The sequence below is a fragment of the Barbatula barbatula genome (assembly GCF_947034865.1).
Source record: "Barbatula barbatula genome assembly, chromosome: 3".
NCBI classification, from domain to species: Eukaryota; Metazoa; Chordata; class Actinopteri; order Cypriniformes; family Nemacheilidae; genus Barbatula; species Barbatula barbatula.
This window is the reverse complement of record NC_136764.1, coordinates 15,611,378-15,627,002: the sequence shown is the minus strand read 5'-3', so window position 1 is coordinate 15,627,002 and position 15,625 is coordinate 15,611,378. Positions and strand designations below refer to the sequence as shown.

Here is a 15,625-nt window from a genome sequence, read left to right as displayed (position 1 = left end):
TTAGTGACCATGGCGACGAAACTAACTCACCTTCTTGCGCCCGAAACTCGGAGTATCCTCAAACTAAACGTGAACTTACCTGGGTAATAACCCAAAACCGGCTTCGCGATACAGGCAGTGGTTTAGAGACCGTAGTCCCAAAAGTAATATAATTTATGTCAGTGGCCAACTGTTAACGAGATTGCGCAGACATGACGTTCTTAAACATTCACACTATCCATTAATTGCACCTTCTTATTTTATTAACGGTGACTTTGTCACTACGTTACGTAAGGCTCATGTCCATCATGAACATGGTAAACTGTGGTTAGCTTGTACCACGTGACTCCTGATGTCGGCAAAACATGGTGCGTTTCAAACGGGATAGATCGCCCTCCGAAGGGCCCTTCGGGAAGGGGACACCATACAGAAAATTTCGTTACTTTTATTGCTCCTTTTGCCAAGTGAATCTTAAACGGACACATTAAGAGGTCCAGTTCCGTTTTACCCTCTAAAGTTACACATCAAGAGCTTTTCGAAGGGAGTAGGGCGTAGGGATGATCACTTTGGAATGGAACGCAGAGAGTGTCTAGCGCATTACAAAACACTTCCGACCCCGTGGTTAGTAGAGTAGTTCATCAGAACATGGCATGGAGGAGTTCCTTTAATAAATGGACAAAACTAGATTCGATTAATGGATCTTCACTGTTTTCGAAAAACACAAGGTACAGATATCGCATAAGTAGCCTATTTGTCGCTATTGCTATAACATCGATGAATATATTTCAAACATGATCTCCAATGTTGCACTATTTTCGAATAACACATGGTACAGATCTTGCATAAGTAGCCTTTTTGTCGCTATTGCTATAACATTGGCATCAAGCTTTTAATATGTATTCATCCATCTCCAATGTTGCAAAGTATAAAAGACATAACACAGTTTTATATGCAGTGTGTTACGTGAGAGAAGATTGGTGGAGTATTTTAACATGCCCTTGAATAGTTTCTCATACCTTGTCATCGTTCATCTATTCTATTTGAATTGACATTTTGTATGTTTTGCTGCCTTTATGTTCCTACCCCTTTATGCAACCTAAAGGTCAAACTGATGTGATAGCTGGACGAATTGGAAAATGTGTAACGTTCATGAATCATTGCATACTGAAAATAACACAAGTGCTGGCCTATGTTTTCATGGTAGATGCCATCCTCAGCAAAGATGTGGCTTCCGGAAAGCTCAGCGGCAATCAGAAACGAAGGGGAATGCTCCAGAGAAGGCAGGTGCGGGGGGATATAAAGATGGTGTGCGGACCCAGCCAGGGGCACCTGTACCGCTCAGGAAACCAGATCGACTCTTTAGGCCCCTGGTGTTCACCGTGGGGGTAGTTCTTCCTTTTTACCGAGAAAACAAAAATATTTTTATGAGTATTGATGTTTTTTCTGGAGATAGACGGATCATGTGAGGGTTTAGCTAACGTTGTTTTAGTTTACAGGCTGCTCGTTCGGCGCAGCTGCCATCTTGCAGTATGAATCAATAAAGTCACGAGTCCAAATCGCAATGGAAGAGGAAAACAAGGAGCAACAGGACAAACTCCTTGAGGTATCAGTCGCAACAGATCTCTGAAGAGTTAATAAATTCATGAAAATCATTACAGTGTCATCTGCGTTTTGTGCAGGCTCATGACACAACATACTGGCACAACTGGTGGAATCAGCTGTCCGATTTCCAGAAGCAGGTGATTCTTGGCATGTCTGGCATCGATGAGTGGTGGAGTGGGCTCAGTGAAGGACAGAAGACAGTCACAGGTTCTGCTCACTCATAGATCTTGTGCCAAGATAAAAAAGAGGGCTAGTACTATAAGCCATTGTATCTAGGGCTGAACTGATGTATTAGTTCTAATTCGAGATAACATCCAATTGGCCTTTTCTTTAAGGTATCATAGCAATAAACACGGTGGTATTATGTTTTTGGAGAATACCTTCAATGCAGCGCACCATGGTCAAGTACTTCACCTCTAACCCTGCGTCCAGTAAGTGAACACTGGAAGATGTTTCTAGGAGTCTACAATTTTAGGAGTTAATTGCTTTTTACGTATGCCATGGGTTTTCTTGCTTTTTGTTTCAGGGACACGATGTTTTCCCATGGTCCTCTCTTCCTTTAGTCACTACTCTATCATTCACATGATGGCTAATATGTATGTGCTGTGGACCTTCTCCTCTAGCATTGTCTCCCTGCTTGGGAAGGAGCAGTTTCTGGCCCTTTACCTGTCTGCAGGTACTAATTGTTTATTCTTCTAATAATAAATTATGTTAAATATAAATAATGATAATTTACCTCAAAATGTTGTCTGTATTGTTATTTTATACTGGTCTCTGAAAAACTTGATCATTCTTGGCCAGTCCCAGCATTCTGTATTTTCCCAAGCAACAGATTTCATGCATAGCTGTGTTACTGGCCTGTCTCTTGTATCACTCTATGTAGATATAATTTTTCTGACATAATAATATTATTTTAACTTTCCTGAAGTAGTGATGTTTAAGTTGGAAATGTACAGTCAGGTGGTCATTTTTGAATAAAAAAACATTGTGAAACAAGACCCCTTCGTTTCCTGTTGTGCCTGTCATTGTGTCAGGCCAGCTGACTTTACATATATTTCTGCTTTAGACTAATCTGGAACCTTATTTTTCTCATTTGAAGGTGTTATCTCCACATTTACCAGTTACGTTTTCAAAACATCTTCGAGACGTCTGGGCTCATCTCTTGGAGCTGTGAGTTCCTGTATCTTAAATTTAAAATCTAGTTTAAATGCCATTTCAATAAGTGCAAACAGGAAAAAGCTGTAAATCTGTCCCCTTATGTACTGGCAGACATTCAAAAAGCTTTATTCAAATAAATTATACTACAATAATGTACTTAAAGCAGCTTAGACAGTTCAGTAATCTGAAGATTTCATAAGAGTGAATGTTAAGTACAGCCAGTGTTCTTCGGTGCAAGTATAATTTAATTTGTGATAGAAGCTAGAAGTGAGTAATTGATCTGTATCCTGCAGTCGGGGGCCATCATGACTATATTGGCTGCTGTCTGCACAAAGATACCAGAAGCTAAACTAGGCATCATCTTACTTCCTGTGGTCAGCTTCAGTGCTGGAAATGTAAGTGTGTGTAAGCGCATTCATGTCTATCTTGTGCATTCAACTGTGTGCGGGGCAGCAGGGCTATACTAATAATGCCTTTTGATGTGTTTTAGGCTTTGAAAGCTGTTGTTGCCATGGATACAGCTGGTCTTCTCTTAGGCTGGAGGTTTTTCGACCATGCGGCCCATCTCGGGGGTGCTCTTTTCGGAGCGTGAGTGTCTCATTGTTCTCCACATCACAGATGTTACATTTATTCATTTGGCAGACGCTTTTATCCAAAGCGACTTACAATTAGGAGAGCATCTATACATTTTGTCAACACACTAAACAGTATTGTTAGTTAACAAGGCCATGCTACTAGGAGGATTAAAGCTGGAGTAAGCAAGGTAAAGTAAAAGTAGTGTGTAATATTATCAGGTTTTTTATTTCACAGCAGTGCCCCTGGCATGAACATGAGGAATTGTGATATTTAAATTTCCTTTAGATGGTTTCTACATTCTGGATTGAGCATATTTCCCCTTTTTCCCTTCTTTCAGCTGGTACATCCTGTATGGTAATGACATGATCTGGAGAAAACGTGAGCCACTGGTGAAGTTCTGGCATGAGTTAAGGAATGGGTCTTCTGGGAGAGCCCGTCCAGGTGGAGGTGGTGGGCAAGTTTAGAGGGGTAGTAAACTCATATAAAACCTATACCAAGTGTAAGCAGATGTTCCAGTTCATATTGATTGTTATTTAAACTTTTCGCTTAAATTTTATGATAATATAATTTGTAATAATATATGTTTATATGAAATTTAAAAAACATATTTATTAGATAATTAACATAAATGAAAATGTTCAATTCTCAGGAGATGTATTTAGAGAAGTATAGTAAAATAAAGTAATTCACATGCTGTTATAATCATTACTTTAATGATGACTTTTATATACAATCTTGCTCTTAAACTTCCTGAATATTACTTCGTAGTGTTGTACTGAAGTTGACACATTATGTACAAATACATTAAAACAAAGACACAAACTTGGTACAAACATTGCAGAATACTACTTAATATTTAGGGAACTGCTGGAGAAGTTCCAACAGTGTAACCCTGTTTTATCAGGGACGTGCACAGGAATTTTGAGGGGCAGTTGCTCTGACCTGAAAAAAGGGCAACCCCCCCCCCCCCCAAAAAAAACCTCACAGGCTATATGAAGGACTGAGAATAACAGGATCTTTATTCATATATATATAAAGAAGTAAAACACTGAAATGCAGCACTCAATTACCTTAACTAGTACTAATAATATCACAGAAAAACATAACTCCCTGAAATATCTCTCCCTCTCCTGAATCAGCCTCTTTTCAGTGGGCATCTTGGCTTCAAACAATACCCAAAATAGTGAAAGGATTTAGGCATTTAACCATTTAGAATAAAATAATTAATGTGATGCATAGCTTCCATCATTAATTCTTCTTGCTCAAACGAAATGTGAGAAACTAACTATCAGCAGACATGCAGCTTAGTTTGCCTACCTAGCAACAAAAAATAGTAGCCTAGGCTGCTTGTCTGCAAGCTATCTGTCTTATCATTTAGGCTAAACGTGGCAAACTCAGCCTGGATTTTTGAAGACTTTAATTCATTTCATAAAACTTGATGATGATGATCGTTCGTTTGTTATACATCACAAACTCACCTTTTCTGACAACGTTATGGTGGCTGTTTCCATAACACAAAAAAGGACACTTTGCAGCATTTAGTGAGGCAAGAATAATTGCATAGGACTCTGGTGTACTCGCAACTTCAATACAATTTTGTGCATCATATCGATGGTCTCATGATACAGTGATTCTGAAACAGTCTACTCGTTTTTTTTAAATTGTCTGGCTATGAATATTTGACCTAAGCTTAAGGGAAGATGTACCTGCAGCTCGTCGGTTACTTTTGTTTTTCTGTGCTGGCATGTCGCAGGTCCCTTGACTACAAACGTCCACTTCACAGCAACATCCATGAAAAGTGTCTCTACTGTTTTTTTATATAAAGTTGTGCTCTTTTGTCCATTCCGGACTAAATGATGTCTGACCTTTCAGCAAGTTACCGTTATGATGTGACGAAGCCAGCATGTGGACTCCACTTCCACGTCGTGGAGGCTTGTTTACGTTATTAACCAATGATATATCAGATATTTATTTGACACCTCTTTCGGCCAATCATTTGTTTGACCGGAGATCTTACGGCGTCAGACGCTATGCTGCTGCGTCCCAATAAATGTTCTAAAGCGGGTTTTGTTTAGGCCGATTCAGGACAACTCCAAAAACGAGTACAAATGAGTGTCTGGTTTGAGGCTGCCCCGGACGCCGGACAGGGGGCTTAAAATCCTGCCTGTCCGGACGAAATCCAGAAGTATGGCCATCCTAGACAACGTTGAGTCGTATCACCCGATAACTGCGACAATCTCCTTCTAGGGCCGCTCATGCAGGCTCAGCTCAGGTGCCGGTCGCGTGCAGCGCTGCACCCACGTAAACAGAGTTTGCCCTTCCCCTTCTGACTTTTACTTTTGTTGCCCGAATACGGAAGTGAATGAGGCTTTTCGCGTTTTTTTTTCTCTAGACGTATGTGAAATTCTGCATCCATTGTATGATTTATTTATTTTCCACCTCGGAAGGGCAACGTGAATCGAGAAGGGCATATGGACAGTTGCCCGGGCAACCTGAGCAACCCCCCTGTGCACGTCCCTGTGTTTTATTATACAAACTAAAAATATCAACAAAAAATAATTGTAACTTTTACATTTGTAAACCTTTTGACATTCTGGCCTTCCATTCTTTTTAAAAAAAATGTCTGTAGTAAGTGCTTATCAGTTATGTTTTTGTTGTGCGTACACCATTGCATCCAGAAAGCATGATATCTTGATATAATTTAAGCAAATTATCAGCACAAAGAGCTGATTGCAAATTCATGTGATGAGTAATTTGCAACAAATGTATAAAGTATAAAAACATTAAGTCAAAACTTTGTTTGGCAGTGGATAGATATCAGAATTTGTTTGACCAACACAATCCGAAATGATGTTCTTAGAGGTAGACCTTCTTCTGTTAAAAGTGTAACTTGTTCCACCAACCTTATGTTCAACATGTTTTTTAAATTAATACTTATTTTGTTGTATTTGGTTGTAAACAGTAACAGCTTTCCATCTACACAACAAACTTTAGTTAAATTTTCAGCCTCTTGTTACTGGCTTCACTCAGCCGGTTTCCTCTACACCTGTGTAATGACTGTCTGCTGAGCAGAACAGCAAAATTGGGTCTGTGTGCTCCAGAGAAACATCTATATACAGGATTGGAGTGCTGATGGGCCGATCATCAAGCTGGAAAAACAAACGGCAATAATCAGTCAATACACAAAGCAAATAGTTTGGAACATTATATGAGTGTGCACACTTTTTCAATTAAGAATATCAGTGGTTTCTTAGATATTTGCGCAGGTATTATCAATGAGGTTAAAACACACTCACCAGTACATTGGGAAGCAGCTCTCTGTGACATATGGTTTGTTTGATATATGGACCAAAACATGATGCTGAACATCCCAGAAAAATAGCCAAGGCAACGACTACCACCACCGCTATGCTCACTGTAACTGCTATTCCAAAGTCTGCTGTCTTCCCTAAAAAGAAAATGTTTTACTTTGCAATTGTCTTATTACTATTGTTATGCCATAAATCTGAATCTTCATTACATTATACAGTGTTTTGAGGAAAAGGGAGATTCAAAGTAATTCTTGCATTGCAAAATAGCTGATTAGGTCAACACAACAATTTCAACAAAATCCAACGAGTTACGAATATAATTGATCTGAAGACCAACGTCCAATGAAGATGAAAAAGAAACCAGAAAGTCAAAGATTGCGATGTATTATAGTTTTAAATAACTTCAAACTAAATAATCACAAAATAAAGAATCGCAATATTATTTGTTTAGTAACATAATATCCTCAGGTCTACCTTTTTGCACTTTAACTTCTAGCCAGTTGTATTTCCAATGCACTCTTATGAATATATGGAATTGTATTTACATACTTAAACTATTTGTTTAATCCAAGCAAGAATCACTCACGCATACTGATGCACTGTGGATGAATGCTGCAGCTCTTGTTAATGGTCTCCACAAGTGCTTCTGCCCTAAAGCACATCTTTTTTCCTCGATGGGTGCCAATGGAAAAATGATATGGATAGTTTCTGATCACATGAATTAGAGCCTGCAAATAAACCATATTGGTCAGACATTTACTAGTGAGTACATCAGACTTCTTTCAATGCTTCAGCAGGTAACTGGTGGTTGGTGAAATGAAAGTATGTCAACATCTCACGTTTTGATCATCTCCCTCGCTCCAGGACTCCATGTATACAGTCATATCAGGAAGAGTTGTGCTAAATCCCACCTGAACAAGGTCTCCCTCTATACCCAATGTCATTTCGGGAGCCAGTAGCACAGCTATAGAAACAAAAGCATTCAATTTAGCATTGCATTCATTTCTGATGTCTCTAAATACTTCAAGAATTGTTATTGCAGTAATGCTTAACTGTTTCTCCTGTTGAATGTTAGTGGTTGCCGTGTCCATATCGTCTTGTTATCACATTTTGTCATCACACGGATGCAGTAGTCAGAGTTAGAGGCCAGGTCAGAAGTTAGATCGCATTGGTTTTCACTGATCTCTTGACAATCATATGCATCCACCCAAGTTCCGTTTAGTTTGTGTAACTCATATTCTCTGCGTTATAAACAAAAGTGTAATATTAATCTAAACGGAAAAGTATGCATTTGTAATGTTTAATTATATTAATGAAATCCCCTTAACATGCTCTGGCATGAAGTGATGGGTGGAGACTGATAGTGTAAGAACTTGTTCTGCCAGGTTGTGTGCAATGAAGAATAAAGTTCAAACGTCATTGTTGAAAAATGCCTCAAGCATTAGAAACTCATTTTGTTTTATTGTGTGTCATGAAGCATGCTTCAAACAGCTCATCTCAGTAAACGAAAACACTGCTTGACAGTTTGTTATTGTATATAATCAAAAATCTCTTCAATTTTAAATGGCTAGATACAATGCTTTAGCTCATGATTTGTACTTGCAGAGCCAAAAAGATTTATTTAAAAACGTGCTTACCCCTGAAACTGCACAGTGTAGTTGACAGTGGAACAGGACACCTGCCAAGGGCTCCATATCAAAATGTGCTTCATATTTACAGACTGCATTGAAATGTTGAGATGTGCAGGCAATTCACTTGAATCTAAAAGAAATATATTTTGTACATTTAAGACTTTAATCAGTAACACTTTACAATGGGGTGCTATTTGTTAACAATTATTATGCATTAATTAACATGACATAATAATGAACAATACTTAATATAAATTCATGTTGATTTCAGCATTTACTAATACATTGCACCGTGAACTAACATGAATAACTGTATTGAAATGACCATTGAACATTAACAAGGATTAATAAATGCTGAAACACTAAGCTGTTAATTGTTAGCAAATGTTAACTAATGCATTTAATAATGTTAACTAATAGCACCTTATTGTAAAGTGTTACCCTTTAATCTAATAAAGCAACATTTATTTTTAATAATAAATAATAATAATTTACACATTGATCACCTTTGATAATTAAGCTAAAATATCGTCCCACTCGCATTGAAACATATTAAGTCAAATGTAGGCCAAATGTAACTGTAAATGGCCAGAAATGCATCTGCAATGATTGTATTTATAACTTTATAAAAATGAAAATGGAACTTATTATATTAGGGCAACATTCAGTTTTATATAACATGTAAAAGTATTCTGTAAATGTTATTGTGACTATATTTATCAAAGGGTTAATGATACTCACAGTTAATTTTGAAATGCAGAAGCAGAAGATATAGGCTCTTAATCAAATGGGTGAGCTGTAACATAACCTCCTTTTCTCCCTTTTCGTTGTGAATCAGCAGTCCTGATCAAGCCCTGAAGCATCCGTTGGTCTCAAACTGAAAGAGTTGAGGATTTTCATGCCGCAAGTTTTCAGAGTGTACCTGAGTAAGATGATTTCTTCAGTGTGTTAGACATAACAACACTTTCTGTGTTGGGAGGTATATTTATCTGTTTCTCTGTTGTAAAATGTACCTGTACACATAGTTGTGAAGTGTGAAGCCGAGAACTGACAAAGGTTTGAGAAACAGAGTGACTTGTTGGGTGAGATACCTCATGTCAACTGAATTGAAGCCATGCAGTAGGACCTGTTTGAAATGGATAATGATTTCAATTTAAAACGACAATAGACAAAGCGAGTCCCTTCTATTAGAGGTGTGTAGATTAAAACAGGGCTGTGCCATAATGTTAAATGGTTTTGGAGGTGTAGTTTATTTAGGAATGTTGCTCATAATCTCATAGTGTCAAATCTTATCTAAGTACTTTAAAAAAGTAAAGAAATGCGCTTCAATTCAATCATTGAAAAACACAATCCCCAGAGTGACAACTTGCAAAGTGCAGCAATGTGTTAATGTGAAGATAATTGAGAGAGAGAGCAGAAAGTTAGAGATATGAAAAAAGGAATTATGACCAAGATAACCCAATACAGAAGTGGTGAGAAAGGCTAAGAAAATATCAGTAAAGAAATGTTTGTATATCAACAAAATGTTTAATATTTAGTTAAATCCAATTATCTTAAGGACATCACCCATTCAAAACACATGGAAACTGTTTGTGACATGTAATGAAACAGTTGATACTAAAGATGGCAGAAGTGAGTCTTGCATTGAGTTTCCTTGGAACAATTAATTTTCAGAGGAAATGCTGTGCATGAGCCAAAGCCACAAATATGTTGGAATGGTCCTCAATTTATGACTCATATTTAAGACCGCCTAGTAGAAGAACCTTAAGGCACCTTTAAAATTGTCTCAAATATCCTATTGATGTACCAAGTGCTGGGTGGATTGAGCAATCCTTACGAGGACCCCAGTTTGATGACCACTGTGGCCATTAACAGTCATTGGCAGTGGTTTCTGTAACACCTGAAATTTTTAAAGCTAGAGGTATACTGTATTTACTGTATGCACTGTAAAAAAATCTGAAAATGTACCGGTAATTCTCTGGCAGTATCTTATTGTACTCCGCTAATGTTAAAACACGCAATGTGCTAAATTTAAATACAGGTAAAACAACTGAAACAACTTTCGAAACTATCAAGTTCCTTGATATTTATATAGTTCCCTATTTTTAAGGATTTTTTACAGTGATGTAACTTTCGAAACTATCAAGTTCCTTGATATTTATATAGTTCCCTATTTTTAAGGATTTTTTACAGTGATGTAATTTAAGGATAACCACCAAAGGCTGTTAATTAAGGTGTTTAATCGAAACTAAAACTTTCAACAGATAGTGAGGTAGTGAATCAATATAAGCAAGAATGAGAGGGAAAGAGAGAACCTGAAGGCTTATGGAGAGACTGTGGACTTTGAGCTCAAATGATAATCATCCACTAACTGCCAAGTCATAAAGCCATAAAGCCATATTCTTTACAAAACATGGCAGTGACTCTCGAAACCAGACTATGTGAAACTTGATGTATTCTGTCCACTCAGATTTATTCCCTTCATTAGTGGCAACTGACAAAAATATTTTAAGAAAACCATGTGATTATTGTTTTAGTTATAGAAATCAGGTATTTTGTATAAGAATGACACATGCTTTCTTGTGGTAGTAAGAGAAGAGAATTAAAATAAAAATATTACACTATTCAGGGCTGAGTTTGATGTGGTAGTTATGTAGCCTACATATACCCTCTCTTTTTATTTCCTCAATGTTCCTCAATACAGACACACACTGACTTACACTGAACCGTGTCACTTTGATTTGACAGCATGGGAATATAGTTACTAAAATGATTACGTTATGACACATGAGACTTTTTGTGTCTCAGATCTTTTCAGTAGATCGACATGATGTAATTTTGGTATCTTTTTGAATGGGCATTTTCCACGATACAAACTTTGTTTTAACTGAAGGAAGAACTGTAAATATCCTGTAAACAAATCCTGCCAACTTCCACTTTTCGAAGGAGGAGTTCACAGTGAGCTGATATCTAATCCATAAACCTCTCTCTCTGTGTCATGAGTCATTAAGCACATGAAATTTCAGTTTCTCTATAGATAAACTCAGAATAATAACGCAATTATTTTCATGGTAATCCCATCACCCAATAAAGTGGGCATATCCATGAAAATGTCAACCATACCATGAAAATAATTACTTTTGACCAACGTTTTTACCATGGTAAAAGCACAGATATGAACATTTGGTGGTTCAAATACCCATGTCAGATCTATCTTCAAATTTGTAAAGCATTTGTTTTATTTCTAGTGCATGATACATAGTCAGGTAAGTGCCATTTTCAGGATTGTCACATCCACAATGCTTCACATTCCTCATAAATGGACACATGAAAATGAAAATAAAGTAACTATTTTATGTTCTATAAAGAGGCATCCCTTCTACATTCATTGGATATTATTGCTTCAGGATTGTGCATTTTATTTCATAGAAATCCTACAAAGTTTGTTGTCTCCCGAGAAACGCGTCATTTTTTTGTCACATCCATAACACATGTTTATTTCCTTTTTTTTAAATATTTTTTTTTCATAGACTTACATTTTTTTATGTTTAGACTCTATCAACAAGAGTTTAGTCAAACAGATGGTTCAATATATTCGTAACAAATTCATTATCTGAGCATTTTCCGGTCACATCCATAATGCGAAATGTCACGTCCATAACACTGGAATTGCCCAGGTTCAATTCACTACTAATGAGATTACCTTGAAGTGACAATAACATTTCCAATAAAACATTTCTAAAACATTTTTAGAGATCACCCCAAAACTGCTCGGTTATTTTCAACCAGTGTTGGGTCAAAAAGGGACTAATACAACTGTTGGGTTGTAAATTAAACTGGGTTGGTTTCTTGTTTTAACCCATTATTGGGTCAAATGTAAACATTTTCTGTGTTAATTAAACACAACAGCTTGGTTTGTCTCCTTTTGATCCAACTATGCATTGAACATAATCCAGAATTTATTCAAATGTATAAGAAAGAATACAGATATGATACATGTATTTTTGTTATTTTCCAGATAATCTTTTTTCCCACAAACTTGTAGCAAAGATTTCCCATCACAACCTTTGTTTTGGCTTCTGCCATATCTCTAACATGAAGTCCATTATAGTCACAGAAAGAGCCAAAAATGAGTAAGATTTAATTATTGGTGATAACCAAACATGGTAAACGTGTCATTGGGTAAATGTGTGTCTCTGGCCCCCACAGACGAAACGATCACACCCATCATCATGGTATTGTCATCATAAGATGAGTGAATTCTAAGGTGTGGCAACGGCTTTATGACCCTCTGCAAAGGTTGAAGTCCTGCTGCTTAACTGAAAGATAACTCAAACCCAGGTAACAGGAGCAGTGATAGCACCACTGTACAAACGCTTCATTGTTGAGTTGTGTTTTCTGAGTTTGAGTCTAGCATAATAATAACAATATTACTTGTGATTATCGCTCACGTTGTGTGAGAAGTTGGGGTTGAAAATGTCTACAGCGTTAGAAGTGACTGGATTCATCATGTGTGTGGCCAGCTGGCTGGTCACTGGCGTTTCTCTGGCTAATGACTACTGGAAGATTTCTACTGTTTCGGGTAGTGTGATCATTTCTACACGTCAGTATGAGAATCTGTGGCATTCCTGTGCTGAGGACAGCTCTGGGATAGCGGAGTGTCGAGACTTTCAGTCCATGCTGGCCTTGCCAGGTAGGCGACATCTTAATGAAACAAGGATATAAATGTCAAAGGATAAAATCTTACTCAGTTTAAAAGTTTATCATTAATATCTAGCACATGTAAAAGTGCTTCAGAATAATAATGGGCACAACAAGAAGGATAAAAATTCAATTGGATTTGAAATTTTTTAAATTACTTTTAAAAGGAAAAACTTTTCCCTCATCAATCTCTGGCAGCCATTTTGTGAAGCAATTGCCAGATAAGATGGAGATCATTTCCTTCTTCTGTTTTGTCATCTTAAATAATACAACTACTCTAACGTTTAATAATAAATCATCCTTGAAAATGTGATGGGCATTTTTAAATAAGTGTATATGGATATTGGACAAATATACCATACATGTTTTCTCTGGTGTGACAGCAAACATTATATTAATAATAATAATATATTATTTTAGATTTTTTTGTTTATGACATAAAATAATATATATTATTTGAGATATTCTCTTATGCTAGTTTTTGTTTGTGAGTTTTTGCATCCACACCAGAGGACACATTTACACACGTATTTATCAAATACCATACAAATAAATGTAATGTATAAAATATAAATGGTAATATATACTTTTCAATAAAAGTTTTTCTAGCCTTAAACCGATACATTTCAATAAATATGTGTGGACATGTGTTCATTTTTATTGGTAAAGGTCAGAACATGCCCTTGATTTTGTCTCATTTTCAGTTCATATTCAGGCATGTCGAGCATTGATGATCATCGCCCTTATCTTGGGTCTGCTCTCTTTAATTGTATCCACCATGGGGATGAAGTGCATTAACATTGGGAGTAGAAGCGATCAATCCAAAGGCAAAATTGCACTCACTGGAGGCATTCTCTGTATCCTTGGAGGTGAGCACGATATGAATTAAATATACAGTATTTTGACAAACTATTTCTGTTAGTATTATTTATCCTTGTTGAAAATTGGATATTGCATTATTACATACAATTTTCCCAACAGGTCTTTGCTCTATTGTGGCTACATCTTGGTATGCCTCAAGGGTTATCGCAGACTTCAAAGACCCATTTTTTGGTGGCATCAGGTGAGAAGAATCTCATTCATTCTCAAGTGCAAACACTTTTATGTCAGTGTGTGTCGCTTTCAACATAATGGGATGGGTCTTCGGTTAGGTTCAAATATCAATTATGAGAGTAAAGTAACTCCAGTAACTGACTCACTTTACACACACACAAGCGTACTTTATCAAACCATATGTCTGTGTTTGCAGGTTTGAGCTGGGTGCTGGTCTCTATATAGGTTGGGCTGGTGTAGCTCTGGCTGTACTGGGCGGTTCATTCCTGTGCTGTGCCTTTAAAAGAATCTCTCCAGCAAACCCCAAAGGGTAAAATTCACACTTTAGATTTTAATCAATAGGTTTATTTTTTGGCTAATCTTGCTTTTTGAACTCAGTCTGTTTGTTTATGTGTTTTCTATTTTTTTAACAGGGCATATTATCCAAGTAATAAACCAAAGCCAGTCTATACAGTAGCTCCGGAATCAGAAACTGCAAGAGCCTACGTTTGAGTTACCAGGGTCATGTTACGTTGATGTTTATATAACTCCATTATTTTTTACTAGTATAAGACATACATTGTGTAAATGATAAATGTGAAAATTAATCAAATGGAATCATCATGGAATATAATTTATGCCAAACATTTGGAACAAAATCTTCTTTTATAAATATAATCTTAATTCTTTGATAACCTAGATCTGGGGGTTTTAATGTATTGAGGGTTTTTTAATGTATAAACATGCTTAGGTAGAGAAGAGACCATTTAAAATCCAATTTACTAGACATTATTTTTATCTACTGTGATGATGGTATGTCAAATAAATGTGAATAAAATATATAACAAAACATTTCAGAAGTTCTTTTTTTAAACAACTTTTATCAGAAACGTCACAAACTTGAAAAGATGGTTCAAATAGTTATGCTACATAACAATACATTTACTAAGTAATTGATTTTTATACGGGCCATCTACTTTTACAGCTTTTACAGATGTAGTATTATGTTTTGGCCTTTTAGAAACATTGAAACAAATGTAATTTCGATCTAAATGTTAAGCATTAAACAAAAACTGGAATTCAAAATATCAACATGCAATATTCGAAACTAAGTAGAATGAGGAGAAATCTTTTAATTTTGTATATACACAAAATTAACTAAAATCCTAAAACTTGTGCACATCTCTGCTTGGCTTCTGAGTAAATATGCACAATGCCGATAGCTGTGATCCAGAGTTAGATAACAATTACTTCATGTCTCTCATTGAGGTAATCCCTCCTCAGCTTTCAATAGGGTTTTACACTGCTGACACTGACTGTCTGGGATTAAACTGAGGCATTATCAATGATTTATATGTGTTGCTTTGCTTGACTACGTAAAGTCCAGTTATATATCATATTACTCATGCATTGTGTGTTGTGTATCTTTTATAATCATTACTGCCCCTATTCCTACAATACACCATTCTTAATTACAACATATCAATTTTCATCCAACGTGAACTGTTTACAAAGCCCACTGCAGACACCACAGTTCTTGGCACGTGACATGGTCTTGACAACTAAACCATTACTCCTCGTGCCCAGAGGTAATCTCCCCAACTGCTGACCAAGGGGAACCAACGCAATCGGCTC

General features: G+C 36.6%; 3 protein-coding genes across 3 annotated transcripts; 2 read left to right on the top strand and 1 right to left on the bottom strand.

The window, feature by feature from the left end:
- The first annotated feature begins 543 nt into the window (after positions 1-543).
- parla (presenilin associated, rhomboid-like a) lies at positions 544-4,145 on the top strand. Its single transcript, XM_079453305.1, has 10 exons — positions 544-704; positions 1,184-1,364; positions 1,469-1,582; positions 1,659-1,788; positions 1,917-2,012; positions 2,108-2,257; positions 2,681-2,751; positions 3,033-3,134; positions 3,230-3,327; positions 3,653-4,145. Exons 1-10 carry the CDS (start codon positions 625-627, stop codon positions 3,777-3,779), a joined length of 1,149 nt encoding a protein of 382 aa, XP_079309431.1. The 5' UTR covers positions 544-624; the 3' UTR covers positions 3,780-4,145.
- A 170-nt stretch (positions 4,146-4,315) lies between these two features.
- Positions 4,316-9,306, bottom strand: crfb16 (cytokine receptor family member B16). Its single transcript, XM_079453318.1, has 7 exons — positions 8,999-9,306; positions 8,264-8,387; positions 7,680-7,867; positions 7,466-7,590; positions 7,213-7,354; positions 6,612-6,763; positions 4,316-6,464 (listed from the first exon to the last, which is right to left on the bottom strand). Exons 1-7 carry the CDS (start codon positions 9,060-9,062, stop codon positions 6,342-6,344), a joined length of 918 nt encoding a protein of 305 aa, XP_079309444.1. The 5' UTR covers positions 9,063-9,306; the 3' UTR covers positions 4,316-6,341.
- A 3,261-nt stretch (positions 9,307-12,567) lies between these two features.
- Positions 12,568-14,842, top strand: cldn15la (claudin 15-like a). Its single transcript, XM_079453323.1, has 5 exons — positions 12,568-12,950; positions 13,663-13,827; positions 13,940-14,021; positions 14,208-14,321; positions 14,425-14,842. Exons 1-5 carry the CDS (start codon positions 12,734-12,736, stop codon positions 14,501-14,503), a joined length of 657 nt encoding a protein of 218 aa, XP_079309449.1. The 5' UTR covers positions 12,568-12,733; the 3' UTR covers positions 14,504-14,842.
- Positions 14,843-15,625: the final 783 nt, after the last annotated feature.